Raw genomic sequence first — 934 nt, 5'->3', positions numbered from 1 at the left:
AGGACGGAGTACAGGACGCCCGTCATTATGAACTGCCTCTCGTGGTTTTACCTTCATCTGCTGACCTTCCCTCTGACCCCGACCTTCTCCAGCGTATTGACCTTCTACAGGGTCTCTGGACTATCGAGAAGGTTACTCTCCTGCCTTTGAGTGATTATTATGGGTAAGGTCATTTGATCACTAGTTGACGATTTATTTCTAGACTGACAGCTAGAGAAAGATATGATTGTTTTAGGATTGTAATTTAGATAGAAGAAAAAAGTGTCATTTTTTCGCTTTCTTTTATTCTATTTCATCAAAATTCCTGTATAGGCTAATTTTACCACGAATGTTCAGCTAATATTTTTTCCCGGATCGTAAGTAGATAATATCACACAGATATGGTTCCAGTCCCTCTCGCATACATACACACATACACGCACACGTAATCCCGGTGTGTCACATCAGATCGTCTGAGTAGCACTGGTTGTATTACTTCCTTCGTTTCTTTCATTTTACTTTTTTTTTCATTTTCAAGATTTATTCATCCACATAGCAGTCCATATTAACTATCATTGTTTTTAATCTATCTGTCTTTCTGTCATTTCTTCTATTCACCTAACCCTTTCTTAACTTACTCATTTTCTGTCTTACTGGAAGCTTTGACGTGTTAATATTTCGAAAGTTACATCACGAGGGATTAACTGTAAAAGGTCAGAAGTTCAAAGCCAGATTAAACACAGAGAGAAGAAATACAGATCGCATTTCAACAACATGAACAGAATACGAGGTGGAAACAGAAAGCGGACGAATAAATGAACGCATTGTTAACAATAAACAAAGAGAGACATAATAGCGAATAAGTAATAAAGGAATAAGGAAGGTTAAAAAAAGAATAGTATCAGGTCCTGTTCTTCATACCAGAAGTTAAATGGGACTGTAGAGACCAATAAAC

The 934-nt window shown here is 37.0% G+C and overlaps 1 protein-coding gene across 1 annotated transcript in view; it reads left to right on the top strand.

Annotated features, from left to right (window-relative positions):
* LOC119581716 overlaps positions 1-934 on the top strand; it is a gene marked incomplete in the record, with an annotated part of 132,029 nt that overhangs the window by 110,885 nt on the left and 20,210 nt on the right. Inside the window, 1 exon segment of the mRNA XM_037929840.1 lies at positions 3-163. Coding sequence (XP_037785768.1) covers positions 3-163 — 161 coding nt within the window.

The sequence above is a fragment of the Penaeus monodon genome, chromosome 15 (assembly GCF_015228065.2).
Source record: "Penaeus monodon isolate SGIC_2016 chromosome 15, NSTDA_Pmon_1, whole genome shotgun sequence".
Lineage (NCBI taxonomy): Eukaryota > Metazoa > Arthropoda > Malacostraca > Decapoda > Penaeidae > Penaeus > Penaeus monodon.
The sequence above is the reverse complement of the archived record's forward strand: the minus strand, read 5'-3'. Positions and strand labels throughout refer to the sequence as shown.